The 27,972-nt window shown below is 45.0% G+C and overlaps 1 protein-coding gene across 2 annotated transcripts in view; it reads left to right on the top strand.

Moving 5' to 3' along the window:
• The window catches only part of LOC144762260 (uncharacterized), a 263,530-nt gene that overhangs the window by 55,318 nt on the left and 180,240 nt on the right, over nucleotides 1-27,972 (top strand). For both annotated transcript variants that reach the window (XM_078647407.1, XM_078647406.1), the window contains one exon: nucleotides 19,414-19,515. In XM_078647407.1, the coding sequence (XP_078503533.1) occupies nucleotides 19,414-19,515 (102 nt within the window). The remainder of the gene's footprint in view (nucleotides 1-19,413; nucleotides 19,516-27,972) is intronic.

Raw genomic sequence — 27,972 nt, 5'->3', positions numbered from 1 at the left:
AGGCATTAACAACCCCATGTAATTTACCAACAACAGCGTTGAATCCTGAATGGATACAATGGGTGAATTCAATTACAACGGACAGAGTAAAATACTACTTTGATCCAGAATTAAATTAATTAAAAAATCTAGAATATGAAAGAACATTCCCTCTGCCAATCGACATTCTGCCATTACGACAATACGCTTGTGTAATCTATACAGACGGACATGCTCAACCCTCCGTTTGGGGAGAACAAGCATACAACCCCACATGTGAGATTACAAAAGAAGTGTGGCGCGGAGGTAAACTAAGACCTCTATTAACAAAAACACACTCAGTAGAGACTAATTCAGAAGAACAAACTGAAATAATAGCATTGAAAATGGCGCTAGATAATGCAGATCGCGAATTCCCGACACTTATAGTGTCCGATTCATATTACTGCGTCAAATCATATAACAACGATTTGCAGAAATGGATTTGAAACGGTTACAAAGATGACACAGGTGCAACAATAAAGCAAAAAGTGCTTTGGAAACAAATAGTTCTTTTGCAAAAAGAACTACCAAAAACTCACGTGATACACTCACTGAGTCATCAGCGTGATGGCGTTCACGTTGCAGGGAATTCATTGGCTTAGAAAGCCACAACGGTAGCAACTGAATCGGCTTCCGTAGTTAGAAAAAAGCGTGCAGCAAAATACATTGACGGTGAAACAGTGCTGGCGGTGAAAACGTCATCAAAAGGCGACTGCTCAGCGCTACCGATCAACTATCCACTCAATTATACATACATAATCGATGCAAACTCCGTACCTTTTGCTCGAATCCCTGGAGTGGGGGATAGAGTAATTCCAAACATGGACAGGAGAACTTTGTTAATTGTAGACGCACATATAGGTGAGGGTCTTAGTCATCTCAAACTAAAAGATTCTCTGGAAGAACTACAATCAGTGTACTGGTGGCCAGGCATGAGCCTGCAGCATCACATTTTTGTAAAAAAAATGCCCGGACTGCAACAGAGATCGCAGCGGCGAGAGAAACGGTGTAATACCACGGCGTTTCACTCAAGAAGGGCTAAACAATAATCAATAAAACCAGTGTAAATAATGCGTCCTATTAACAAACAAAGACTAGTTTCCACTTATAATGTAGACCCCAGCACTCGGCTGACGTCGGGACTGTTATAAAAAGATTTGCGAGTCTAAATGGCATATACGCTAGGAGCATGCTACGTTTGACCAATGTTTTCACTTTAAGCCCTCAAGCCTGTGGGGAAGCATGGCCAAATGAGCATAGCACAGCGGGATTCTATATCACTTCCTTCCTGAGGGATACGGGATGGTGTAAAGAAAAAACCAAGGCATAAAGCTATCTATAACAGAAAGGATATTAGGTTCGGGAGCTGGGTGGGTCAAACATCCAATAAGTGTCCAACGTAGTCTAAACAACCTGCCAAGAAATTCTCTGAAGGGATTCAGTCCGTACGAATTGTTGTTTGGGACTAGGATGATGGTCTTAGATCTTGACAGTCAGACTTCAGTGGTGAAAGAAAAAAGCTTTGATATCAAAGATCGTTTGGCTATTTTGCAGGACTTAAACGAAACAAGAAAAGACCTGAGCAACATAAAGTTGAAACAGCAGCCAACAACCACTGAAGAAACACCACCTGTCCCAGCAAGACCTGTCTGGATTCCAAAAGTCGGGGATCTAGTCAGAGGAAAGATCGCGGTAAAGAAGGAATTTGGGCCTTCTTACAGAAAAGCAGTTCCTGTCTTGTCTATCAACGGGACAAGATCAGTAGTACTACCGCCCCTTGCTGGTAAAAAGGAGAACAGAGTTGTATCAATCGACCTGGTAAAACCACAATCATGTGGCCGATAACAAACAGTAGGCCAAGTGGACTCCCGATAAGTAGTAGAACACCAAGGTTTGCTACAAATACAGAGGTCCGAAGTAAGAGGCTAATCACATTCGAAACGCCTACAGAACAACAACAAGGACTATGCAACAATGCATTGGAACTCAGACCTCTAAAAACCCAATTAAAAACATTTAGTAGAGACACACCAACCTACAATGAAGTAACAAATGAATATGCTGAAGCTGCAAGAAACGGTAATCCTGAAGCAATTGGAACAATAGACAGAACGGCATCCGGCTACTTCATCAACTTCGATGATTCTTCTGAAGATCTGAGTGAATCAAAGGAACAGACATCAACAAAAACCTTTAAAGATAAAGCTAAGGAACTTTTGAAACAACTGAAAGAAACCTATCTGATTTCTCCATGGATTGAATTTTGGGTGGCCTTTGGTGTATTTATCCTCATACTTTGGCTCATCATGGTACTATGCTTGGGACGCTTCATTGAGGGAAAATATACTAAAATGGACACAGCAAGCCAGAAAATCAACTTGATCCTCAAGCCACACACGTCTTCACACGTCGAGAAAAGAGAACTTTCTTCAGTCAACTTCACAGCCAATCCTATACCGGGTGGGGTAGCATGGGACAATACTGACTATGAAATTTATGGTCCGGTGGAAATCCTGAAATATCCACACCAAATCAAGATCTCGTTGAATGACTTTGTAAAACCAAGCTCATTTGCTGATGATTGGGACTTTGAAAGCATTAATGATATGATATCTGACCTAGTGATGTCTGCTAAATTTACCAAACATGATTATTTGCAGGGTTCATCTAATTATGATAGTATGTACTGTTACAACCACTATGGTAACCATTTTCTACATAAATCGGCACAACCTAGAAATGTTTTAAATTATAATCAATGGGAACATTGTGCAACCCCTCCAAAAGGAAGCTCAAGAACCTTTTATGACAAATATTCATATTTTTCAGGGTTCAACACAAGTAATGCTGAAACATTTTATTTCAAATTGTCAAATAAGACAGGAGCAAAAACTATGCTTACAAACACGAAATTGATATATTCGGACTCGTTTTTTGAACAAATGAATACATTTGGTTTTGATTATTGGGACAAAAATGTTGAAGTAAAAAGTGTTTGGGGTACAAAAGAATGGCAAGTACAAGGTATAGAATCATTGTTTAGAGCCTGCATGATCCCGGAACAAATTGTATTTTTGAATGACACTATTCAACAAACTACATGTCTTGGCTTAGCCAAAATCCAAGACTTAAATAAACCGTCTATTCCAAAGCCAACAATGAACAGCAATAGCTCTACAGATGAAGAGATAGACGTAAACTATGTATTAAACCAAAACAGAACACATCCTGATTGGAAACAATGGTTAATCTGGCCCACAGATACTAATAACTGTCAAGACAGATTCCTGAACAAAACACAGGGGTTCACATTGACCAGGCCAGACCCTAGATATTCCCAAAGACAACACCCAGGGATAATCACAACCTACAGTGTGGGCAAACTCTGCCTTCAATGGCTACAAACTTCCACACTGACAGAAATTAAGCAACACCTAACTTTACTTACTGATGGTGCTGACTTGCGTGATTTCATTATGGGACCACGCAAACAGCGTCAAAAACGCTTCATAGCAGCCTCTATATATGCAGCTTACAACGAGGCCTGGAAGGTGACTCAAATTGAGACAGCAGAAAGTATACGGGAAATTGACCGTATTAATTTGGAAAAATCACTTTCTGTAGTGGACAATGGGTTAATGACTCTGTCCTCCAGAATCTTTTCATTGGACAGCATTGTGTCTTCAGCAATCGACATAATATTGCAAGACTTACTGTTGTTACAACACGGTCAGTCTCAATTGCGTTCTATTATACAGCTTGGCTGGACGTTACAAAATCTGCGTTCAGGCTATGTGCCTTGGCGTTTAATCAACACAACGTCACTATTCAATATCTTTAACCTTACTGATAAACAAATCAGTATGGCACAGAAGGGTGCTGATTATACAATTCTGAGCATTGAGAAACTCGAGAGATTACCATTGACAATGTCAGAACGACCTGTCATTGAATGGATAATACATGGGATAATTAATATTCCAATATCTACTTTCAGGTTTCAATACTGCCAAAAATATATACAGGCTGGCATGTACGAAAAATTGGGAAAAGGGTACATTAAGTCAACATGGAACTTGCCCTATTCACATGCATGTGTCAGTAATAAAGGACAGAAAGTGTTTCTTAGTGGCAATAATTGTGCAATGTCACTAAGCGGTACACTTCTGTGTAATGGAATTAGTTTGCATGGAGCCTGTGAAGGGAACTCAAATAACCTTTCATGTCACCAGCTAGGCACACCTGCAACACAGATAGAACCATTCTTTAAAAGACTCTATAACGGGAGTTACATTCTAATTGTGGATCGCAGATGTTGTAGTTTACTGCCCGGGGTTCCTTATCTCATAAGTACGACTGCGAAGGTCATGTGCTGTGGACGCTTATTGTTCCCCAGCTCCTTTCCAGACAGGGAGGCAAGGACATGGCCCAACTTGAAAATTACTTCTATTCGAATTGATACTTTAAGCAGAATGAAAACAGTGCTTCTTCAGACGCCGACCAAGCTCACGTCATCAAAAGAAACGTATGATCTCCTAGTCGCAAGGACGACTGCAGAGATTCACTCATTGTTATGAACTAATTCCCCAATACATTTCGCAGAAATCCTGAATGAAATCTTAAATATTTCTGATACCAGTGGAGTCTCAAATATATTTAAGACAGTGTTTTCAGGGGCATTAACACCATTCAAAGCCATACTGGGTATTTTTCCAGACTTTGTCCATTCGATTTTTGGCGGACTTCCCCTCATTTTGGGACTAATTGCAGGAATCCTATTCTTGGTCCTTATATTTCGTTATGGCAAACCATGTCACAGACAAAACACCTGCGACAAGGGAAGAAACAATCCGAGCCATTGGATACCGGGACCGGATATCAAAAATCCTGGGACTATCCCGGCTTAGAGACCTAAACATGACTTGGTTTCTTTCATTTCGACCAATGTGGCATCGATGTGTTTTACCTGTATTAAGGTGCATGCTGTGCGGAGAAGAATGCGTGTTGGACACCTGTCTGACGCTACAATCGGATGCGCCAATGGATGCAGAAACATTGTTGGGTCCGGTAACGGCTCATGCATTGTGCTGCCCTCAACGGCTGCCAATCCTGATGACGGCATTCGTGGAAACTTCACCACTACGATTGAGGGGTAGTGAAGTTCAAGATGAAAGCAGCATCGATCAGGTACGACCTTCTGTCAGCAATACTAATCAAAACGTCAATGGAGACAATCATGCACATGAATGCATGGTTACATCTTTTTCCGAGTTAGTGGAACTTTCACAGGAAGCTGTTGACAGCTTTTTCGACAGTCTCAATGATATGATGTTCTCTCCAGAGCAGAAATAACGACTTTTGAGCAAGCTAGCACACGGCGTTCCCAACACCCTGAATTTGGCCTTCAACTTTAATAATAAAGTAGCATGAACAATTTTCCCTCCAGTTCACGGACAGCAATTTTTCAGCAGCCCCAAAATATTTTTACAATTTTTCGGGACACTTATCTTCTGCTTAAAGTAGAAACTATTCTTGGAGAACTAAATTTCTATTTTTAGTAAATTCATAGACATTAGCTGCTCGCTGGTATGTTCATAAATATTTTGATCTGTGATGAAGTGGTCTCGAACTTTTTCTTCTGTATTTAAGAGCCATTTCATGTGTAATTCTCATATTCGAATAATACTAATGTATACATATGCGTGTTTAATTTAGCATTGTTCTACAGCTTGAGTGCATATAGTACATGTGATTAATTTTTTTTCGTATATTACATAATTTCGAAATGCATTATATGTATTTTGGGGTGGTAAGGTATACACGATACTCTACAGTATGTTTTACTATGCCTAGATTCGTAAATATGGCCATAGTTAGCGTGGAGTGGGTGTGATATATTCCTATAGGTTCTGTATCGATTCCCCTGTTCCTGACCCTGTTCTGGTTAACAAACTAACTAGCAGCCATCCCATGATGCAGAAACCGTTATCTGATTAAGCCACACCACGGCACAGGAACGCGTTATCTGATTAGGTCATAACGCTTGCCATCTAATTAGGCAAGCAATATTCCTCCAGCCCCTGATAAGGCATACGGAGTTCTCAAAACAAATCAAACCTATGACAACCTGGGAAAATCCCTGCGGCCATTGTTTTGATTTCACCGAGAACTTCAGTAAAAGAATGTGCTAACGACCAGTTCGTATGACATCCTTATTGACGTATCCATGACCATCCTTACGTCAATCTCTGCACCTTACAGGTATAAATATTACCGATATTGCCTTAAGCAAACACACGCGGTGGTGACGAGATCGGAGCAGCGAGACTTGCCGAAGAGGCCAGCACAGAGCGGACCCCGCTGGCGCTGCCCCGCCTTCCTGACGCGCTGAGAACGAGACGCTGCTTTCTCCTGCCGAGAAATCCAGCTCCGGCGCTTCCAAGCAGCCCTTGCAGGCAGCCTGGAATATCGAGACCAAAGACGAGAGATACCATCCCTCAACCATCCTAGATCTCAGGTACAGAACTGAATAACCCCTTGCAGAGAATTCTTGAGTCAGTTACTTGGCAAAACAAACTTAACTTAAACAGCTACTTTCTATTCCCGCCCACGTATTAGGCTTAGGTCAGGTACACCGGGGTAGGCGTAGTTAGAAGCACCAGTTGAGTACGATTAGTCAAATGTATATATGTATGTATCTATTTTATCCATTTTAAACCACCATATGGCTTAGAAACCATATAAATGTTTTTACAGTATTATTTTATACTTCTGCTTTTATTGTATGCACTTTACTTAACCATAAGTATTGCAATAATATCGATTCATTTCTCTTGTACGAGAAAAGAGACTGATCAATAAATAACATCTTTTATTGAACACGCCCGTCTCTTCCTTTTCTCTACAATCTGGTGAAACTAAGAATGCACGTACTGACTGAGTAAAATAAGTTGTCTTTTGTTTTCACACGACTCTAGAGATACCCTCTTGATTAGGGGAGAGCAAAGTTGTCATGTTCTATGGTTGTCAGAAACTAAATCCCTTCTTGTCTATCCAGGGAGGTTCAACTCCTCCTTGCCTATTCGAGAAAGTTTCTAGTGAACTCTGAGCTAGCTGGCAAACCCAAACTTTAAGTCTAATATCGACAATAGAAGACCTAGTTAACGTCTGGTCTAGGCCTATACTATTGAAGGTATTATTCCAATGCGCAGAGCCTATTGGGATAATAGGAACTACACTACACAGTGTATGACCGGCGTGATGCGTGGGGCCTATGATCTTCTGAACAAGGTCCAGAGTATTCATACTACATATTAACTTCCCGGTATCTGAATCAGTTGGATTTTCCGCATGGTAATTAAAATCCCCCACTAAAAGAAATGTATCAGAGGCCAGAACATGAGGCGCAACAATTTCAAGTAGCTTATTAGCAAAATCTCCTTTGGTGCCAGGGGTTCGATAGATTAAGGCTCCCTTCCAGACATTATTCGGTTCTCCCTCAATCTTGAATTTAATAGCTTCTAAGTAGTCAAAGACAAAATTTTCCAAACTGACCACATTCACATTCATTTTGGTTGCAATCAATAATCCCCCCCGTCTGGATTCTTTCCTATCGAGTCGTGTTATCTTGTACTCCGATGGAAAAGCAATGTGAACATCTGGGGCCGCGTGTTCATGTAACCAAGTCTCTGTAACAAAGCATATATCAGGAGCTGCTGAATCAAGCAGGGACCAAATTTCTAGAGCATGTTTGGGAATTGAACGAGCTTTGAAATATATGGCATTCAGTCTTTCAGCGTCCTGCCTGTTCTGGAACAATTAGAACTGGAGGGAGCATACATGTCCATCTGGTCATGGGGGCTAGTAAGGCAAGAGATTTGGGGACATCTGGCAATTTCAGCTGCTAAAGTTCCAGTAGGTTTGATCAGGGTGGTGTTTAACCTTTTTATTTCTTCACTTGAGTATTTTAAAATAGTCATGATGTCTTGCGCCGCCGGCGCGCCGCTGCGCGCGTCCGCACCCTGCTCCGGTTAAAACAGAAGTGAGCAGAGAGAAGCTAGTCAGTCTCGACTTCCGGTGATCCCAACCGGAAGTATGGTAATTTCGGGACCGGACCCTCCGCACAAACGGCACAAGCCATGACGGACCGGGGTCGGGGGCAAAAGGTGAGCAAACGAGCAATACAATTACAGGCACAATATTTAAAATCAAACAAGAGGAGAGGGTTTAAAATAGATTCACATGCTCGGACACACACTTCCTAAGGATTGGTAGCAATTGCACAAACAAAATTAAGATGGTATCGGTCGCAAAGAGAACTCCGATCCAATAAGGAATTTCTATTGACACCCCTAAGAATACAAATGTCCAGAAGCAGCGGTCGTGCTTTTTCTTTCTTGGCTCCCGCTTCATGGAACAAAATGCCCCTTCACCTCCGTAGCATCCCCGAACACAGCTGCTTCCGCAAGAAATTAAAGACCTGGCTCTTTGCAAATTAACTGCCCTACCTTTTTGTCAGAGATGTCTGCAAGCGCCATGAGACTCCCTGGATGTGATTTGTGCGCTATACAAATATCCCTGACTTGACTTGACTAGGGCGCCCAGAACCGGTTTTCCACTGGGGCACAGCGCGGGTTATGGCGCCGGCCCTGAGCCCCCCGCCCCCTTCGGGGGGGGGTGAGGCGGCTTCTGCAACATCAGGCTGTGACACAAAGTTTGACTAATGGAGTAGGTAACAGAATGTTTTACTAAATTTTTTTTCTTTTTAAAATCTGCACAGGCCCAGCACGACACATACTTCATGTGCGCTTCATTTAAACAGTTTATCATTATCATGGCCAATGCAGGACACCAATAAGACAATACAAAATGCCCAGATAACGCTGGTGATTAATGATCCTGCTGGAGAGCAATCTTTTTTCTATTGGTAGTTTTTAAATGCAGATGAACTGTATTGTATCTGGATAGTTCAGTGGGTTACTGCCTTTGTCACAGAGATCCTTGTGTTACTTGGAGTTCAGAAGTTACAATCCTAACATAGGGCAGTGACCAATGAACTGTCATTGAAGAGCTGCCTACAAACCTGAATGGTATAATTAGAACTTCGCTTTTTTTGTTTTGTGATATAGTTAGAACTTCCCCAGTCTTTCATTATTCTAATGTTGCTAAAATGAGTATGTTTGGACAGATATACCTTTTTATCAGTAAAGCTGACCCCCATGGAATACACTTTAAATCCTAAGGTTGTGTTTCCCCATACAAAACCCTTTTAAAATATACTCCCCACCAGTATGGATGACATGTGATTCATACACCTTGTAATCCTCATTCGCTTATGTGACATTCCCTACAGGCTAATTTACATGTATGATTCATTGTCTCTGTATAATGTGTGTGTGATGTAAAGTACTGACACACACTACACTGATATGAGTAGCGCTATACAACAAAGGAAATGCTTTTGAGAGAGGGGCTAGGTAAAGATGAGGGGCACTGTTGGAGGGTGGCAGTGAGGGAATCCGAGGAGGAGGTAGTGGGAGGGGCTATGGAGCGATGAGGGGCACTGGTGGAGGACGACAGTGAAGGAATCCGAGGAAGAGGTCATGGGATGGAGGGGGAGATAGGGAGAGATAAGGGACACTGGTGGAGGTGGTAGTGAGGGAGTCAGATGAGGAGGTCATGAGTGGGAGGGGCTACAGAGAGATGAGGGGTACTGGTCTCCAAGGAGGAGGTCATGAGGGGGAGGTGCTATGAGGGGCACTTGTGGCGTGAGGCAGTGAGGAAATCCAAGGAGGAGGTCAAAAGGGGGGTCATGGAGGGATGAGGGGCACTGTTGGAAGGTGGTAGGAAAGGTATTTAAGGAGAAAGAGGTTATTGGTGTGGCACCAAAAAAGACTTTCGCATCAGCGATAAAGCCGGCCCTGTCATGGCCTTTCTGTTTTTGTTTATTTAATTAGCAGTCGGGTCATAAGGGCTACTGTGGAACATACTTTAAAGTGTGTGCTAATATATATTTCACTGCTATATTCAATGTTTTAAGTTTGAAGGTGATTTTTCTAATGTTTTTACCTGGCAAAATGAAATTGGAGCCCGATGGTGCCTGATATGGGGCTGGGGCCCAAGGTCAGCTGTGAGATAAGGTGCACTGGAGAGGAGTAGTGGATATTCAAGCCTGTAAGGGAGTGTGTTGCAGAGTCTGGGGTCAGGTGGAGGTAGTAATGAAGATGGATTCTCCCTGAAGGCTCGCACAGAGGAAGCTTGAGAAGTGTTACTTGCCTGATACTCCCACCCCAGAAACACCCTCTTCCCATCAAAGGAACATTACATTGAAAAAACACTTTTTGAGAGTGACAACATTAAAAAGAGATTTGGAAAAGAGTGCGTTTTAATGGGCCTTGCAAGAGTAAGAAGAGATAAAGGAGGGCCCTGAAGCAGGCCTGCCATGAAATATATGCGACAAATTGAGCCCCAGTGGCCCACCCAAATGCACCCTTGGCCCACCCAAATAAAAATTCCTGGGTGGGAAGAGGTAAGATTATCAGCCAGGAATGCAGGGCGACGGGTTTCATGCCAAAACATGTTTCTGGGGGATGTTCACAAGTTAGAGAGATAGTTTCAGTAAAGATTAAGTCTAATGTGTGCCCTGCAGCATGAGTTGGTCCATTGACTCTTTGGTGCAGGCCCAGTGTGGCAAGTGCCGAAATTAGCTGACTTGCCTCCATATTACCATTTAGTAGAAATTTAATATAAACAATGTTTTTGCACAAACAAGTTAATACCAAGGGCTTCACAAAATGCACAGACTCACACAGGAGGATGTGTAAACCTGTGGGAAGGCTGCTTTCCTCAGCACGACACTCATACAGGAATGAGACTGCAAGGAAGGGACAGTCTTCCATCAGGATTTGATGGGATGTCACAGAGGACATCCAGGATTTAAGGTCTCTAGTGACCTGTCACAGCCCTGCCCTCCTGGTATCAGACCCGTGGAGATCTGGCGGCAGTGAGAGCAGAGCTCCCATGAAGCCACCTGAGTGTCAGTCGCAGCCCTGCCTCGCAGACGTCTCCTGGTTATCAGAGATGCCTGCAGATCACACCCCAGACAGAGATGAGGCGTGGCCTCTCCTTTACCGGCCATGGCGCTTGTGGCACATGCATAGTCCTTGGCTACTGACCTGGTGCTCGATTCAGAAACGAACTTGGCAAGTAACTTGTGGATTACGAGTGACCGGGTCAAGACAGCAGAGACGTCAGGTCTGAGGCTGTCGCGGGGCATCAGTTCACTGCATGTACCCCCTCACTGCAGTGACGCAGACCAGCTAACATGTATCGAGGTGCACAGGCTGGTATGGCCTTGGCTCTGATACCCATGTGCCACTGTGAGCCGAGTTGGCCCTGCAGTCCCACTCTTGAGTTGCATGAGATCCTACGCTGTAGAGCTCCCCCCCCACCCGATGCCCGTAAGCTGTGCCTCTGACCTGCCCTTCCCTTCCCCAAAGACGAGGCCCAGGCTGGTGTGGGCCTTGGCCCTGACACCCTTGTGCAGGTGTGAGCAGAAAACTCCCCCTGAAGTCCCACCCTTAATGAGCACCAGTCAGGTCCATGCATTGATCCTTGCTGTAGAACCACCCCTACGCCCCTCAATTTCTGTGAGCATATCCTCTGGCCTTCCCATCCCCTCCCCGAGGCTAAGTCCCAGGCCGGTGCTCTCAAACCCAGTCTGAGAAGGCAAGAAGTAAAGCAAATGGTGGTAGTAGAAGGCTTGTTGGGCCCTCTCCTCCCCGGGCCCTGGTGCCATTGCACTTGCTGCACCACCGGTAGCAACGCCCCTGAAGGGAACAAAAAGGAGCTGAGTGATGAAAGGCTGACTCTTAGTGCAGACTTTACACATCATAAGAAGATGCATTTCAGGAGCAGGGACAGTCTTTGAACTTGAAATGAAGACTAAGGATTCAAGCAGTGGAAGAAATAACCATGCCAATCACATATGCGCCTGGACAACTCCACTGTTTCCTGCCCAGCGCCTGATCACTCTGCAAACATGCCACTGAGATCTCAGACACCATCTTCCCTTACACCCAACGTCGTCTTCCTCACCAAGACCTTGGTCAACACTGCATTCACACTCAACATTGCCATGGTCACGCCCAACAGATACAGCACAGCACACCGAGACTGCATCAGCAAACGCAGAGGTCGAATCGCCATCATTGGGAAAGAAAACATCCACTTCACCATCACAGCATACGACACCCCCTGTTGATGGAACACCTCAACTTCCTACTCAAACAGACCGCAAAACCATGATCAGAGGCACCCTCACCTACAGATCTCCAGGTCCGCACCCCAGCTTCTGCAACACCATCGCAGAATTCATTGCACCACAGCCATCGACACCGAACACTACATCTTCCCCGGTGGCCTCAATTTCCCCCTCGATGACCCTAACTACGCCAACAAAGCCAACTTCCTCAAAAGCATGAACAACATCGACCTCTCCCACCTAGTCACCAGCCCAGCACACAACGCAGGACGAATGCTCAACTTTATTTTTACAATCGGGGACAGAGTCAAGTACAGCCATGTCACCGAAGTCACCTGGACAGACCACTCAATCTTACAATTCACCGTCACGGGAGCAGCCAGCACAGCCACCAAGTGCTCTGCACCGCACACCCCAGCTGGAACAAAGTATCTGAAGGCCAATAGATCAATGGACCAACACCCTCAACACCTCCCACCCTGACCCCACAACCAATCTTGATCAGGCCATCAAGAACTTCACCGCCTGGATCACCGACTGCGCCGACAGTCGCTCACATCAAACCCACCAACCTCAAGAGATCCACCAAACATGTCAGTTGTTACACCTTGAAACTGAGAACCACGAAACACAACTGCAAGCAACTAGAAAGGAAATGGCTCACCAGCAAGAGGCCCACAGACTGCACCCACTTCAATACACCGCTCAGCCACTACCACCAACTCCTGAAGGAGACTAAAAAGAATGTCCTAGCCGACCACATCGAAGCCAGCCCCAAACACAGCAAAGAACTGTTCAGCCTAATTAAGGGGTTCTCCAACCCCTCAGCCACCGAAAATATCATCACCCCTTCCCAAGAACTCTGCGACACCCTGGCAGACTTCTTCCACGACAAGATCTCCACCCTGTACAAACACTTTGAACCCCAACCCGTCACCGCTGACATCCTCAGCCTCCACGCTCCCTCAGATGCAAACTCCAACCACGGGCCATTGTGTGGGCCCAGCTTTCCGCACAGAGCACCACAGCCATCATGCACTCTGTCCACTCAGGAGCACCCACGGACCTTTATCCCCACCACACGTTCAACATCTGAATCAGGATGATCAGCAATGAGCTCAATGCCATCTTGAACATATCCATCACCTCAGCCACCTTCCCAGAAGAATGGAATACTGCTAAAGTCAGGCCCCTACTCAAAAAACCGTCCACCGACCCCAACGGGCTTAAGAACTACAATCTCATCTCTCTGCTCCCTTTTCCTGCCAAAGTCCTCGAAAAGGCAATCAAACGCAACTTACGGAATATCTAGAGAACAATGATCTTCTGGACTCATCCCAATCAGCATTCCATATGAACAACAGCAGCAAAAGCATCCTGATCGCAGCCACGGATGACATCAGAACCCTCCTAAACCTGATCCTCCTTGACCAATCAGCACCCTGATGAAGAGGCTTCATCGAATTGGAAGTCAAGAGGACTCCATCAAATGGAGAACCCGGAGAAACCACCTGCCATCTTTCACCTTGGAACCCAGAACATCCTCTCCAGCATCCCTCAAGGTTCATCCCTTAGCCCAATGCTGTTCAGTGCTTACATGACCTCCCCTGGCCAACATCGTCGGAACCCATGGACTGAACATCATATCCTACGTAGATGATGCCTAGCTCATCCTCTCTCTGTCTGAAGACCCTGCCACCACAAGGACCAACGTTTGCCTGAGCATGACCAGCGTCTGCCTCAAACTCAACACAGACAAAACAGAATTACGGATCTTCAGGAACAACACCGCCCCATGGAATTACTCCTGGTGGCCTTCTGAACTAGAACCCTCCCCCCCCCCATCTCTTCCAGACAACACCCAAAACCTCTGCATCTTCCTGGACAGCAAACTCGCCATGGAAAACCAGTTCCACGCAGTCTCTTCCTCCTGCTTCCTCACACTTTGCATCCTCCAAAAGATCTTCAAATGGCTCCCAGTTAGCACCAAACATACTGTCACTCAAACTCTTGTCCCTAGCTGCTTGGACTACTGCAACACACTCTACGTAGTAATTACCAGCCACCTTCTGAAGAGACTGCAGACCCTACAGAACTCAGCGGCCAGACTCACCCTGACCTCCCTAATTGGACCCACATCACCCGCACTTCAAGAAACTCCATTAGCTCTCTGTCCACGAGAGATGTCCATTCAAGATGCTGACCCACGACTATAGAGCGCTGCATGATCAAGGACCAGAATACTTCAACCAACGCCTGAACTTCCACCAACCCTCCAGACACCAGCGCTCCACGTCCCTCTCCCTCGCACACACGCCCGCATCAGCTGCAGCAACAGTGGAGAACGCTCCTTCTCCTACCTCGCCGTCCTGGAACCACTTCCCCCTGCACCTCCAGACCTCACCCTGTCTTCAGGAATTCAGAAAGGGACTCAAGACCTGGCTGTTTAAGTAGTTCCACCCGAGCCGCAGGGCTATCAGCGCCTGGATACCCTCGTTGGTGAATAGCAGTGCTCTATAAATCCTGTTTGAGTGATTGATTGATTGGACCACAGCGCTCTGTGTACTGAAGGCTACTTTCTTGGTGTCCCATCGTTGCTTTGATGAAAACCCATACTATCTATTACCCCTTGCACTAGCGCCTGTTAGTATATATAGTAATGGTAGTTTTAGTACGAAGAGTGTTGCCAGCTGATCATCGGATGCTTGTCGAGTAATGTGTCGAGGTGAAGGGTGAGTGGGAATCTGAAAACGAGTGCGTCCTCGTAGGAGTAGTCGGGCAAACAAGGTGGCTTCTTTGATGCTATGTGGGTACGTTCCATGCAGATGCACAAAATCTAGGGTTGTGCTTTCACCCTTTATGTGCTGTTTGTTTAAATATTAAGTTGCACTCCTCAACATGTGAAATCAAGGAAGAGGGGACTCCTTAAGATGTACTTAATGTGAAGAGGGCTTTTTTAAATTGAAAAAGTGTGAATATATACTTTTGTTCTCAGCAGAGATTGACTGCATTGTCTCGCTGAGAGTAGAAGGTGGCGCCATGGAACAGTCTGAGGGTGACATTTCTTTGTTTGCTTTGCTTGGCTGTGCTATTTTGTAGTTGTGCTGAAAAAGAATTTGAAATTGCTGGTATGTAGAAAGTCATTGTTTATTGAGGCAAAATAGGCCAAACTCTGAAGATTCAGTGATATAAAATGGGAAAGAAGTTGGCAGAAGACCAGAAGTAGTTGAACGTAGACTCTAGCTCACAGTTGTTGCAAGAATACACGCCTCAGAGTAAGTACGCACAAATACTCTGTAAAGCTGTAGCACAGGGCTCTGAAGCCGCTCTAGTCATTATGTGTTCTTACAATATATATGTTCCTTTCTCTGTGGGAAGAGGCACGCTGGCTTCTCTCTTTTTTTTTTTTTGCAGAGTTTTATATAGCGCGAACTAGACCCGAACCGAATCAGGTATCGGAGCGCTTTACATATTTTTCCAGTTACGTTACATGAGGACACACTTTCATTTTAGGCACAGGGAGATTAAGTGATTTGCCCAGAATCACAGGAGGTTTTGGCGCCGTTACTGAGACTCGAACCCAGATCCCCAGGTCCGATGTCGAGCGCCCTAGCCGTTAGGCCAACTCCTCTCCCCGTGGTCTGGCTAGCCCTAGTTAGAGACAAAGGGAGGTTTATCCTTACCAGGTTGGTATGTAAGAGGATAGCCCCGGACACTATTGGTTCCAGATTTGTCAGGACATGGTGTGGGATGATATGTCTGACAGTCTTATTGGAGTATCGAAAGCCTAGAGCCACACTCCAACATGCAGCCACATGGCAAAGATTCTATTGTATTGTAATTGCATTTATCTAGCGCTTACTACCCCAGACGAGGCGTCAAAGCCCTTTTTCGGCGAGTAGCCCGCTACTCCGGAACCCATAAAGGATTAGTGGTGAATTAGTATAGTGAAATATGAAAGTGATTTGAGTGGTGGATATGTTAGTTAGTTATTAATGGCCACATTTTACAAGGCTTATCCAGGGAATCTTGAATCCAAGATTCAAAACTTTTACAGTATGTGGCTATTACAATTGCATGTTCCTGCATGGTGTGTCCATAAGACCATTGTGTGTGTTCCTGCATAGTGTGTCCATAGGACTATTGTGTGTGTTCCTGCACGGTGTGTCCATAGGACCATTGTGTGTGTTCCTGCATAGTGTGTCCATAGGACCATTGTGTGTGTTCCTGCATGGTGTGTCCATAGGACCATTGTGTGTGTTCCTGCATGGTGTGTCCATAAGACCACCTTTTTCGCAATGAACGCTCTGTATGGGCGCCATATTTTTGGGTTCTTTTTAATGCGATTTTACAGGGCATGAAGATACCCCGGAGTTGGGCAGGAGCGGAAATAATTCCGATTTACAAAAAAGGCTCCCCACTTCTGCCAAATAATTACAGGCCAATTAGCTTGATAGACATTTCACAAAAGGTTTTCGCGCGTGTAGTGCTCCTTAGACTCCAAGCCTGGATGGAGGAACAGAATATACTCACCTCCCTTCAGACTGGGTTTAGGGAAAAAAAGTCCACTATCGACCAAATTCTTAGGCCCCCGAAGACCGTGTCTTTGGAGGGTGGCAGCCTCTATTTAATATTCGTTGACCTCCGGTCAGCCTTCGATTTGGTCCCTAGGGATAAACTCTGGTCAGTCCTCTATGATATGGAGGCCCCCACATATTTAATTCATTTTATCAAGCTGCTACATGAGGAAAACTTTGCGCAAATTAGGTACGGTAAGGATGGGAATCTTACCGCACCAATTCCAATCAAGCGCGGAGTACGCCAAGGCTGCGTGCTTGCCCCCACCTTGTTTAGTCTTTATATCAATGGTTTAATAGATTATTTAGCAACAGTAAAAGATCTTGATGCCCCTAAACTAGCCTCCCGTCTGATATCCGCAATGATGTTCGCGGACGATACCTTGTTGGTGTCAAAATACCCCATGGGGATCCAGAGGGTTCTTGATAAATTTTAATTTTTCTGTAGACAAAGGGGTTTGGAAATTAATCTACAGAAAACCAAATTTATGGCGTTTAATTGCCCTAAAAGTACAAGATCTAACCCTACATTATCTGGTAAACCCCTCGAAAGAGTTATCTCATTCGATTATCTAGGGATAACAGTATCAGAAAAAATGGAGTGGGGGGCTCAAGTTAAAAAATCAGCTCTCAAATTAACACAATCTTCAGGAGGCATCATGAAGGTCTTTTGTAAATCTAGCCAGAAATTATTGAGCCCGGCCATTAAAATTTATAACGTACAAGCACGGGGAGGGGCATTTTATGGCACAGAACTCTGGGGGCATGTAAGCCAAGAGAATCTCATCCAGGTAGTGAATAGTTTCCTCAGACAGTTAGTAAATCTCCCACGGAGCACCCCGCTCATCCCTTTACGCTTAAATCTGGGCCTTTTGGCAATTGCGGATATAATACATTTGAAACCTTTACTCTGCTGGCGTCGCCTCTGGGTTACCCCCGAACTTTTATCATACAGAGAGGAATTAATGGAAATATTAAACCTGCGAGGGGCTGTCAGACTCCCGTGGTTTGCCCATATTAAACAATGGCTGGTTCGTCTTGGGTTGGATGAGCTCTGGGATCATCCAGATACCGCTTGTTCCATCCACCCCAGGAAATTACTGAAGGCATACTACGAGGAGTACAAACTATCTCAACTACATAGCTGTCCCGGAACAGGTAGATTAACTACAGCTTTTCTAGAAATTAAAGATAGGTTTAGCTTTGAGCCAGTCCTATATGAAATTAAACCGGCAGCGGCCAAAAAGCTATACCCCCAGCTTAGATATAGGACCCTTCCTCTTCAATGTTTTACTTATAAATGGGGGATGTACAAAGTGCAAACTGCCCTGCGTGTGATTGTACTGAAGAGACTATTCCTCATGCTTTATTCATTTGTCCCGCCTACCAAAAGGCAAGGAAACGATGGTTGGGCCAGATTTGTAGGAACCTAGGAACTAGATGTTGTTCTGAGGCTTTCAGGATACTGAAGTATGATACTAGTATCCCGATAGTGTACTCAGTCGCTGAGTTCCTATTTTCTATGTGGTGCACGCGCCGGACTTACCTGAAAGCGTGAGTGAGGAGTTATAGGGCCTTTTTCCATGCCGGATGCGAATTACTCCATCATATTAATTAATTAATAGTTGGACAATAATTATAGTACCCTAGCCTGTTAGTTTTAAATTAGGCCTTGTTTTTTATTAGAATACTTTAAGATTGTCGTTGGCCTTAGACCCCAATATAGAGAACCTTGATTCCCAGGTGTCATGTCTGAAGAATGATAAAGCACTATGCACTTCCCGAGTATGGCGCATTATAGACAGCCATGAACCAACCCTTCCTTTTTGCACTTTCCCATGATAAATTAACTCGACGTGTATCTTTAAAAAAAAAAATCTTATTGCTATTGTTTCAAATTTTAAATGTATTTGCTATGTTTTATGATTGTACTTTTGAGGTTATGTGAACCGAAATAAAGTCTTTTGAAATGAAATGAAATGAATGTTTGTTCCTGCATGGTGTGTCCATAGGACCATTGTGTGTTCCTGCATGGTGTATCCATAGGACCATTGTGTTTGTTACTGCATGGTGTGTCCATCGGACCATTGTGTGTGTTCCTGCATGGTGTGTCCATAGGACTATTGTTTCTTACTGCATGGTGTGTCCACAGGACCATTGTTTCTTCCTGCATGGTGTGTCCACAGGACCATTGTGTGTTCCTGCATGCTGTGTCCATAGGAGCATTGTGTGTGTTCCTGCATGGTGTGTCCATAGGACCATTGTGTGTCCCTGCATGGTGTGTCCATATGAGCATTGTGTGTCCCCCTGCATGGTGTGTCCATAGGACCATTGTGTGTTCCTGCATGGTGTGTCCATAGGAGCATTGTGTGTGTTCCTGCATGGTGTGTCCATAGGACCATTGTGTGTCCCTGCATGGTGTGTCCATATGAGCATTGTGTGTCCCCCTGCATGGTGTGTCCATAGGACCATTGTGTGTTCCTGCATGGTGTGTCCATAGGATCTGTGCTGAGCACAGGGTCTAATCCGGAGTGTTTTCTTCTCTTGTGAAAGGCCATGCCATTATCAACTCAGACGTCCTCATCAGGATTAAGGCTGAACAAGGGCCGGATCTCTGCGATCGGCGAGTGCTGCAGACACGAGATTGCAGAGCTGGTAAGTTCCCATGTTGTGTGTGACCTAGTTAGGCATGATTGGCCTCAGACATGTGCAAATAGTTCTTTGCCTGGGCTTTTTGAAGCTGTCTTTTAGCCAGAAGGCAAGACAACTCCTATCTGTTTGTGTGGCCTGTACAGGCAGTGGTTGTGGATCCTTCACCAAAGCACTTTTATAACAGATAGAGATGCACTAGCATTAAGGGGACACTTAGGCATGATGCAAAACAAGGTAGGAAAAACAGGATCAAACTATTTCTTTTGCTGATATATTTGAAATTAATTACCATGTGGAAGACTCCGCTAATATGGAGGCAAGTCAGCTCTTTCAGATCGAGCGACATTTGGCCTGCCCCAAATAGTTAATGAACCAACTCTTGCTGCAGGGCACATATTAGACTTATTCTTTACTAATTCCAGCTCTCTAACTGGTGAACAACCCCAGCCTTTCCTCTGAAGAGACGACTCTCTTATCTGGTTCAGGATTCCTAAGCTAAATATGATTGATAAAATGCCCAAACCCATAAAAATGTATCCAGTCACCAGCGGAAAATCACTCCGGACTCTTTCGCTGAGGAGTTTGAGTATATGTACCACCAGCAGATTCTGATGTCAATCAGGTGCTCTAAGATTATCATAGAGCTTTAAACTCGGCTCTTGACAAGATTGACCTTCTTAAATTGTGTACCAATTCCAAACTGGGGTCTCATGGGCTTTGGTACACACCAGACCTAAGGACAGAGACAGCGTCTTGTAAAAAATTCAGAAGACGGTGGTGATGAACCAACAATTCAATTGGTGAGGAGGCTTACAGAGCCGCTTTAACACTGTATCATCGCAACATACGTTATAAAAAGAGAGGGGCCCCTTCAAACACCCAGTGGGACTGGGGCACTGTCACAGTGTAAAGTAGCAAGATCCCAATGGGTAGATCATTTAAAGAGAATTGTCACACACTTGATGAGACTCAAGATATCATTCACTCCTTTCACTCACCAACAACATACTGTAGTCCCTATATCTATATATGCCTCAAAGACCACTGAATTCCATAGATTGCAATTTATTTGGTTACAGATTCATTTAAAATATTTCATAAAAAATTTACCATACAATTGTATATGCCTTCTCACAATTAAAAACAATATGAAAAAACAATATTCACAGATAAATGCAAACATACGAGAGAATTTATAAAAAAGTAATGCGCCTGACCTATTCATTTGGTCTTAGTGATATACACACACCCTATGTTGCTATATAATACAAACAATACTTGACAACATTTCCATATAGTTTAGCCGTTCAAGTAGTGCGATGCTGAGGGGTTGTGTACTACTTAGTGTGCGTCGACGCGTTTCGATGGTTTCACATTTCATTCCATTTTTTCAAGACCAACAATTATTTCACTCTCGTTTATGCAGGAAACAGTCGTAGATGGCAAAAGCCTTCTATTTGTATGATAACCTATTTTGTAGACACCACGGCTACTATCGCCTGGATGGGTCTGGTTCTGTACCTGGGATTATATTCGAAAATCTTACTTCTCGGTGGATGCTTTGTGGAATAGTAGTGAGTCTTATCTCCACTTTTTTCTATTTCCTATCCACTAGTTGTGTTGATGCAAATCTGCCTCAAACTGAGAAGGCAGTGAGCATCCTTCAATTAAAGTACTGTTTAGTTCCTCATTGTGAATTTCCGGTGATGGTCCGAGATTGGTAGGCGCTAGAATACATTTCAATGTATTTCGTATCTTATTTCAATGTTTAGATAGAGCGTCCAGTCAGCTACCTGCTCGGGATGAAATAGAAAAAAGTGGAGATAAGACTCACTACTATTCCACAAAGCATCCACCGAGAAGTAAGATTTTCGAATATAATCCCAGGTACAGAACCAGACCCATCCAGGCGATAGTAGCCGTGGTGTCTACAAAATAGGTTATCATACAAATAGAAGGCTTTTGCCATCTACGACTGTTTCCTGCATAAACGAGAGTGAAATAATTGTTGGTCTTGAAAAAATGGAATGAAATGTGAAACCATCGAAACGCGTCGACGCACACTAAGTAGTACACAACCCCTCACATCGCACTACTTGAACGGCTAAACTATATGGAAATGTTGTCAAGTATTGTTTGTATTATATAGCAACATAGGGTGTGTGTATATCACTAAGACCAAATGAATAGGTCAGGCACATTACTTTTTTATAAATTCTCTCGTATGTTTGCATTTATCTGTGAATATTGTTTTTTCATATTGTTTTTAATTGTGAGAAGGCATATACAATTGTATGGTAAATTTGTAATGAAATATTTTAAATGAATCTGTAACCAAATAAATTGCAATCTATGGAATTCAGTGGTCTTTGAGGCATATATAGATATAGGGACTACAGTATGTTGTTGGTGAGTGAAAGGACTGAATGATATCTTGAGTCTCATCAAGTGTGTGACAATTCTCTTTAAATGATCTACCCATTGGGATCTTGCTACTTTACATCATCGCAACATAAACACAACCCAGAAAACCTTAATCTCCAACCAGATCTTCCAGGCCCAACATTTGTCCAAAGTCCTATTTAAAGTACCTAATGATTCCATAAACCCTGGAGCCTTCTCTCAAGAAATGCAAGTGTCGCAAGCACTCTGTGATTCGCTGGCCAGCCAGTTTGAAGACAAAATCAAATATATTTACCTGAATTTCCCTACCCCTCCCGAGGAGATTAATTTCATTTTACCCTCCTGTGGCAGTGACACAAGCTTAGGGAAGTGCAAAGCTTTTTCTCCGGAGGAAATTCAGAAGGCGCTTGCATCAACCAAATCAGGTTCTAGATTAGATGTCTGTCCTCCCAAGATTTCTGCTGCTGTCTCTATCTGTTCCTTATTTATTTATTTTAATTTTCTTTTTTAAGTTTTCTATAGCGCGAACCAGACCCAAGTGTAGGGTAACAGAGTGCTTTACAAAGTGAGAAAGGAATGAAAAGTACATTTGATAAACATAAAAAACCAACAGTAACAACACAAAATAAGACATCAAAAAACATAATAAAGTTCGGGGGATAAAGGTAGGGTAGATAACCGCTCCGCGATAAGGAGTCAATTAGAGCTTGTGCAAGTCTTATCTTCTAGATGTCATAAGAGGAAGAGTGTAGATGAATTGAAATTTGAAGCTGGCATGGTGTTTATGCGGATTTTACGGGAGGAATTTGCTCATCGGGAAAGCTTTTGCTTCCTTTTTGAAGAGGGGCGTAGAGGCGATTTCTCTGATGAATAGCGGAAGAGAGTTCCAAATTCTTGGCGCCACTCCCGAAAATGCTCTGTTAGAGGTTTTAGTTTTCTTGAACCTTTTTTTTTTTTTTTCTTTTTTTTAAGACCTTTATTAACAAGTATTCTTTGTGGTACAGCTTAGCTTACTGCCTACAACCACTGCGGGCCGGCATAGCATACAGGCAATATCTAGAACCAAATGGGTAGGGGGTGGAGGAGTACACAGCAAGCCGCCTACAACCCATCCGGGCCGGCCGCGTCATAACTGCTGAAGTTTGAAGGCAGAAATAGCAATGCCCATAAAGGTCACAATTTTAAACATTAAACAAAACAGCTAAGGCATATACATAGTGCCAGTTTCATCTCTGAGATAGCAGGTAACAGATGACTGAAGAAGTAAAACACAGCATCCACGGCAAGTGGGAAGACATGGTTTCAGAATAAGAGGAGTCTATGACCCACACCATTCCATACCGTATACTAGACAGGCGTGGCGTGACTAAAGGAGGGGGATCAAATCAGAATGCAGAAGCTGCATCAGCTGGGGCATCCACAGTGTCCTCCGGGGCGTGCTCCAATAAATAAGATTGCAGTGGGCTCCAAATGTCTCTCGGGCGTGACGAGGGGGGCTGAAGTTCCGCATAAATATGGAGCTGTTCCTGACAGTATGTGAGGTCTCGGAGCCAGTCCTTAAATTTGGGCGCCCTCCCTCTTCCCCATTTGCAAGCTATTTTCCTTTTGGCAAGCAGGAGCGCAATGGAGGTATATTTTCGCATTTTGGCAGTAATAGGTTCAGTGCACCCTAATAGGGCGGTGAATGGGTCAGTGGAGACGTGTAGGCCAGTCATGAGGTCCAGGGCAGCAAATACTTCCACCCAATAGCGTTGTATAGTCGGACAATCCCAGGCCAGGTGTCTAAAATCGGCTCCCCCCCAGCCGCAGCGACCGCAACGATCATTATCGCGCAATTTCAGTTTGAACATCCGCATGGGCGTGTAGTATAATCGATGTATGTATTTGTAATGTAATATGCGAAATCTACTGCTTGCAGATATTTCCCCAGTTTGTGTACAGCAGTAGGCCCACTGTTCCTCAGTAATGGAGCTCCTCCTCCCACCTACACTGGGCCACAGTTTTTTCATGTTCTCTATTGGACTGCACGGATCGGTATAAGATCGAGAGGACGTGCGCAGGGGCCTCCTGTTGCAACAAAGCGTGTAGCGGAGGCATCACAGGAGGCTCAATGGGGAAGGTGGGTGTGACGGCTTTAATGTCCTGACGGAGTCTTATATAATAAAAGCGTTCTAAGGGAGTGGGGACGATATGCTTAAAAAATTCATCGCTGGTATTAAACTTCCCGGCAGTGTATAGGTTTCCCCAGGTATATAAGGAGAGCTTACAAAGGAGCTGGCGACAGCCACCCTCCTGTGTGACCGGGAGGTCCTGTCTCCCAAATAGGGGCAAAAGGGGAGAGTACATCAATGTGCACTGGGTCAGATTGGCCAAGCCATGCCCTGCACTGACGGTGCATTGCACTGTGGAAGATGCAATGTGTCTGGGGACTGCCGGTGTGCTGATATAGGCTGTGCTGGGCATGGGGCGCATGTAACCATCTTCACTCGCTAGGTGGGGCATAAAAGGAGGGGGTTTTATGCAGTAAGCAGCATAGTGTGCTTGTGCGCAGTTAAAATATAGTTCGATATCTGGTACCGAGAAGCTACCCGCAGAAAAGGGGCGTGTGAGTACTTCCCATTTGAGCCTGGCTTGTTTCCCTCCCCATACCAGTCAGATGAGTTGAGTTCTAAGTGCAGAAAAAAATGGCAACTGGGGGCGTATGGGATATTTACAAAAAGATATCATAATTTGGGTAAGATCACCATCTTGATTAAAGCTGCTCTGCCGGCAATGGAAATGGGCATCGCTATCCATCTCGTGATGTTATCAGTGATAGAGTCCAGTGCTCGTCCATAGTTAGCGGTCATGAGTACATCTTGAGCTCTGGACACAACAATACCCAGGTAGGTAAGAGTGTCATCACACCATTTGAGCGGGAAATCCGGGGTAAATCGCGAGGTAAGATCAGTGAGAGGGTATATCTGGGATTTGGTCCAATTGATACTGACCCCAGAGAGTTGCCCAAAGAGAATAAATAAGCGCAGAATAGGATTCAAGCTGATATCAGGTCGACGCAAGTATAGAGTAATATCGTCTGCGTACAGGGATATAAGAATCTGCCGTTCAGGGTAGACAATGGCGTGCTCACGATACTGCTGCCTAATTTTTGCAGCAAGGGGCTCAATGGCCAGGGCAAACAAAAGAAGGGAAAGTGGGCAACCCTGCCTGGTACCCCTCGCCAGGGGGAAGGAGGCGGAGCGCAGGCCATTCACCATTACAGTGGCTCGGAGTCCAGTGTAGAGTAACTGAATCCATGCCAGAAACGGGGGGGGGGGGAGCCCATGCACACCAAAGCATAGGAGAGATGGTCCCACTCTATGGAGTCGAACGCCTTGGTGGCGTCGAGGAAAATAGCTGCTGCATCCTCCTCAGGGTCGAGATCATGGAGCAGGGCGAACAACGTGCGCAGGTTATGAGCAGTGCTTCTGGTCGGGACAAATCTCGACTGGTCAGGAAGGACGAGTATCGGCATCAACGGACTGATACGGTTAGCAATCAATTTGGCGAGGATTTTTGCATCCACGTTAATGAGAGAAAGGGGTCTGTACGAATCTAGCTGCGTGGGCGATTTACCCGGTTTTGGCAGAGAAATAATGAGCGCCTCTCGCATTGTACGCGGTAAAATTCCATTCTCGTGGGCCTCCTCGAGCACATGTCGAAATACCGGGATGAGAAGGTGTTTATATAGTTTCTAAAATTCTGCCGGTAGGCCGTCCGGCCCCGTAGCCTTGCCCGACTGTAGTTGCATAATAGCCGATATGATCTCATCATCTTCATGATGGGCTAGCAAGAAGGCCCTCTGACCATCGCCCAGCCAGACTATAGCGGTATCATCAAAAAATTAGTCAAAGTCTGCTGGAGCGCGCCGTTGAGTGGAGTACAGCCTCTTATAAAATCGTTGAAAAGTCAATGATATGTCCGATGAACTCCTATGTGTCAGACCATCCTCATCGTCTATTTCTAACACAGTATTGTGGTGACGTGGAGCGCGAATAGCAGAGGCCAGCGCTCTTCCCGGCCTTTCACCTTCCCCATACTGCCGGGCTTTGTGGTACCTCCCCCTGAATTTACATTCCCGCTCTGCAGTCTCCTGGTAATCATCGAGCAGCGTCCGTATGTGAGCCTGCAAGCCAGGGGAGGGCGCAGATTGGAGATCTATCTCAGCCTGTTTAATTTTTACCTCTAGATTGTGTAGCGTATTTCGTATGTCTTTCAATATCCATATACCCAATATCCAATACCCCGTATGGTAACTTTAAATGCCTTTTTTTTTTTAGCTCGGCGGAGAAGGGTAGGTCATGCAGCAAAGGCACAAGTGATTAGAGTTTTTGACTTATGGACTCATCCTTGATGCCTTTTCCCGCCGACCCCTCTGGTGGCTGGTAGTTCTTGGTAAATAGGCATAGGACAACCCCCACAGAGGTAAAACAAACACAAACTCACACATGACACCAGCATGTTGTAAATCACCTTTTATAGGTCCTGATGAATCGCGGGTAACTATTGCCCACTGCGAGAAACATGTCGACCGTCTTCACCACCAGCCCCATCTAGGTTCACCTGACTATGCTCGTTGACTCCTAGTAAGCTAGCCCCCTGTTTTTATTTGCAGCGAGGGACCCCCAGAATAAAATTGATTCCGGTACCCTTAGCTACATTTTAATTATCCCTGTTCCACTACCACATACCCCCCTGCCCACACACCCACACCTCACCATAAGGCTGTTGGAAAAAAGATCTCCGCCAAAGAGCCCCTCTTTGAGGTGAGCCCGTCGGGGATTGCACCGCCTCCCCGACGAGGAGCAACCGCCGATGATGAAGCATGACATCCTTCGGGGTGTGTGAGGCCAATCCATCCAACAAAATGGATGCCCTTGGGTGTTACACTTACACCTCTGGTCACGCCAGTTAGTTCTTTCCTTTAGTCACGCTTAGGAATAGTTCAGCAACCCTTCCTTGTTGTAACTTTAAATGCCTCCCATAGGGTGGAGTGAAGAGCCACGGAACCAACATTGCAGAGAAAGAAATCAGAGAACTCTTGCTCCACTTCATCTTTGAATAGTGGGTCTAGAAGAGAGTGTGGGTTTAGGCGCCAGGCTAAGTATGGGGGTTCTTCGTGCGGCGGGGAGAGTGTCAATAACACCGTGGAGTGATCAGAATATGTGCGTGGTAGATAAGAGGTGTGTGTTGTCCAAGTCGCCAGTTCCCTGTCCCTGTCCCTCAACCAATAATCAATGCGCGACCATGATGCATGAATGGATGAATAGCAGGACCTCTGCCGTGTAGTCGAGTGGTGCATTCTCCAGGGGTCCAGTAAGCCGTGTTCTTTCACTATATCCCTAAGAGTGCGCTGTGCGGCTGTGTAGTGGTGCGGTTGCGGGTGCGACCTGTCAAGTGTGTAGAGTCTACATCCTGTATCTTGCCCCATAAGACTCTAAAAAATTCTGGGTCGTCTGAGTTTGGGCCATAACAGGACACCATAGTAATCGAGCGCGCTGCCAGTCTCCCCAACATAATAGTATACCGTCCCTGCGGGTCCGCATAAGAACCTATAGGAGTATATGGAAAGGAGCTTCGTACCAACACCGAGGTGCCACGGGCATAGGATGAATAGCAGGAGAAGCCTCTGCAGCCAGCCCCGCGGACCGCAAAAGTGGGGGGCGTGCCATGAGGCAAGTGTGTTTCCTGTAGCATGGAGCAATGTATATTATGACGATCTAAATATGCACGGATGTGGCGACGTTTTCAGGGGTCCCCCAAGCCGCGTACATTCCATGAAAGGAAGTTATATGTAAGCACTTGGGAACGGGCATCTGTCATGTTAGCGATAAAGTAATCCGAAGCAGACCATGGTGTGAGCTGAGGTGTTGTGGTGCAATTGAAGATGGAGCAGCACTATGTCTTAACATAGGTGTACACAATAAAAAAACAGTCCCAACCCCCCTCCCCCTCCCACAACAGCCGTCCCAACTGGCCGTGTAGCATCCCTCCCCATCCCGACATCCCATCAAAATA

This window comes from Lissotriton helveticus, chromosome 6 (genome assembly GCF_964261635.1).
Source record: "Lissotriton helveticus chromosome 6, aLisHel1.1, whole genome shotgun sequence".
Classification (NCBI taxonomy): domain Eukaryota; kingdom Metazoa; phylum Chordata; class Amphibia; order Caudata; family Salamandridae; genus Lissotriton; species Lissotriton helveticus.
Note: the sequence above shows the minus strand (reverse complement) of the source record. Positions and strands in the feature narration are given on the sequence as shown.